The sequence below is a fragment of the Gekko japonicus genome, unplaced genomic scaffold (assembly GCF_001447785.1).
Source record: "Gekko japonicus isolate JY-2015 unplaced genomic scaffold, Gekko_japonicus_V1.1 scaffold6022, whole genome shotgun sequence".
Classification (NCBI taxonomy): Eukaryota; Metazoa; Chordata; class Lepidosauria; order Squamata; family Gekkonidae; genus Gekko; species Gekko japonicus.
The window spans coordinates 20301-23390 of NW_015166625.1; the positions used below are offsets into that span (position 1 = coordinate 20301).

The 3090-nt window shown below is 52.3% G+C and overlaps 1 protein-coding gene across 1 annotated transcript in view; it reads left to right on the forward strand.

The window, feature by feature from the left end:
* Positions 1 to 395: 395 nt before the first annotated feature.
* Positions 396 to 3090, forward strand: part of LOC107111439 (protein CYR61-like) — a gene marked incomplete at its 3' end in the record, with an annotated part of 13100 nt that continues 10405 nt past the window's right edge. Inside the window, exons 1-2 of the mRNA XM_015412404.1 lie at positions 396 to 571; positions 2530 to 2743. Coding sequence (XP_015267890.1) covers positions 407 to 571; positions 2530 to 2743 — 379 coding nt within the window. The remainder of the gene's footprint in view (positions 572 to 2529; positions 2744 to 3090) is intronic.

Consider the following 3090-nt stretch of genomic DNA (forward strand, 5'->3'; position numbering starts at 1 on the left):
CCTTCACCCAAAGTTGTTTTTTGCACGACAGGAATGGTTGTGGCCTGGGCTGCTCCTCACACTGGTATGTCTATGCGCTGATGTGCCCTGTGGAGTATTCAGCAGACGCCATAAAAACGTTAGTCTGCTTAGAGGAACATCTTGGCCCGCGCGCGACTACCGGCATCGCCCCGGAATGCACTGGCCTTCTAATTTTATGAATGACTCTATTCATCCGACCCCTCCCACCTTCCCAAAGCCCCTCCCCTGGAATGTTTGGAAGTGCGCCACCGTTGCTATTGGCCAACGAGGAGGTTCCTATTGGCTCCTAGCCCGGTAGGTGGGAGGGGCCCCGGGGAAATATAAATACAGAAACAACGTAGTTGCTTTATAGGTAGTGAAAGTTGCACAAAAAAGGGGGGTGTGGATGTACGCAGGAGTTTATAGAGACGAGAAATCGCGGGGACGGCTTCGCAGCGCTCTCTCTCTCACTCTCTCTCTCTCTCTCTCTCTCTCTCTTGCTCTCTCTCATGAAACAGTGATGCAGCTGCCTTCCCTGGCCAGCGTTGCTTTCCTGCTATGCATCTCTCAGGTGAGTAATGGGTAGCCGACTTTCTCTACTCCGTTCCGGTAAGTGAAGGGTGCTACTGTTGTTCGCAATGACTGCGTGCATCAGCCATCCGCCGGCGGAACTCGTCGTGAGATTCGATCAGAGGTTGGAGGGCGCTCACAAGTCTTTGGGCTCTGGCTGACCTGGCGCCTCGGCCGTCTGTGCGGGTCAGGGCAGTGCCGGATTTATGCATAAGCTAAATAAGCTACAGCTTAGGGCCTCGCAATCTGCTGGAGCCTTATTTGTCATTTTAAAACCCTTCAATTATGTGATTATTTCTGTGATTTTGTAAACACATTCTTTATTATTTTTGTTAATAAAAATTAAAAGACGATATGATTTCAAATATTAAAAAGGCGTATATATTTTAAATTTTTCTGAGACCAGCTGATGTAATTTAAAACAGTAGGGGGCCTCTGGGTTTTGTATAGCTTAGGGCCTCAGCAAGTCTAAATCCGGCCCTGGGTCAGGGGCAGTGTTCACTCTAAGCTGAGTGAGTGTGAGCTAGCTCACAGCTTCTTAGCCCCCGGCTCCCACATTTTTGTCCTAGCTCAGGAAGGGTGGCTCCAGATCAAACTAATTTATGCAGTAGTCAAATTGCTCACTCACAACTTTAATGCGAGTAGCTCACAAAAAAGAATTATTGCTCACAAGACTCCACAGCTTAGAGGGAACATTGACTGGGTTTCTCCCAAAAGTTTCTCCCAAACCCGTACGCGCGTGTGCCTAGAGAGTGGGTGCCTCTCGTCGGGTCCTTCAGCAAGCCCGCCTTCTGGATGTTCCCTAGCATCGGTAAGCGGTCCAGAATCGGGCCAGATCGTAATACTCGTCTAAGTCCGGTGGAGTTGTTCCATACTGGGGGGAGACCAGGAATAGAACAACCCCACCGAATGTAAGGTGAGGTTTTATTTTTGGATTCCGGGGGTTGCCGCGCTACCGACGCTTTGGACCCAGTGCCTCTGTGGCGGGCGCTTTGATCCTGGCGAGGATTCGATTACTGGGATTTGCTTGGGATGGGGGGGGGAATGCTAGGACTCCGTGGCATGCAGCGCCATGTAGGAAACTATTTTGGTGTCCCCTATTTAAAACAAACTTTAAAAAAGCTAGGCAGGCGCGGGTCAGTGCGACTGAACAACAACAACAACCACAGGGGACGGAAATGCCCAAGCTAGACCGATCGATCTCGTAGGAAACTATTTTGGGGTCGCCTATTTAAAACAAACTTTTAAAAAGCTAGGCAGGCGCGGGTCAGTGCGACTGAACAACAACAACAACCACAGGGGACGGAAATGCCCAAGCTAGACCGATCGATCTCGTCAGATCTCGAAAGCGAAACAGGGTCGGCCCTGGCTACAATTTGGAGGGGAGAGCCCGGACGAATACTAGGGGTGTCAGGCAATGACAAACCACCTCTAAATGTCTGTTGTCTTAGAAAACCCTATGAGGTCACCAGTTTGGTGTAGTGGTTAAGTGCGCGGACTCTAATCTGGGAGAACTGGGTTTGACTCCCCACTCCTCCACATGCACCTGCTGGATGACCTTGGGCAAGCCATAGTTCTGTCAGAGCTGTCCTTGAAAAAGAGCAGTTTGTGTCAGGGTTCTCTCAGCCCCACCCACCTCACAGGGTGTCTGTTGTGGGGAGGGGAAGGGAAAGGAGTTTGTAAGCCGCTCTGAGACTCCCAAGTGAAGGGCGGGGTATAAATCCAATCTCTTCTTCTTCTTCTTCTTCTTCATAAGTCAGCTTGCAGAATCAAGGGAAGCGGAGCATCCAGAGTAGTGAGGTTTCTCCACCAAAAGCGTGTTTTTGTCCCACCCCCCCCCCCCCCCCCCACACGGAAGGACCTTGTCGGTGCTCTGAACTCTTTCTTGCGGCTTGTGGGGTAATAGCCTCTCGGGGCCCGGCAAATGACCCTACTGCCCCATTCTCTCTGCCTCTCCAGGTATCTTGTCGCTGCTCCTCCACATGCCGTTGCCCCCCGGGCCTGCCTCACTGCCCCCCTGGAGTCAGCCGGGTGCTGGATAACTGTGGTTGTTGTCAGGTGTGTGCCCGGCAGCTCAACGAAGACTGTGACAAGCTGGTGCCCTGTGATCCCCACAAAGGCCTGGAGTGCAACTTTGGCGCTGACCCCTTGGCCAACAGGGGCATCTGTTGGGGTAAGGGAAGCTGTGCGATTGAGTGGGGGAGGGAGGGAAGAGCCAGTTTGCGGTAGTGGTTGAGTGCGCGGACTCTCATCTGGGAGAACCGGGTTTGATCCCCCCACTCCTCCACTTGCTCCTGCTGGATGACCTTGGGCAAGCCATAGTTCTGTCAGAGCTGTCCTTGAAAAAGAGCAGTTTGTGTCAGGGTTCTCTCAGCCCCACCCACCTCACAGGGTGTCTGTTGTGGGGAGGGGAAGGGAAAGGAGTTTGTAAGCCGCTCTGAGACTCCTTCAGGTAGTGAAGGGCGGGGTATAAATCCAATCTCCTCCTCCTCCTCCTCCTCCTCTTCCTCCTTCTTCTTC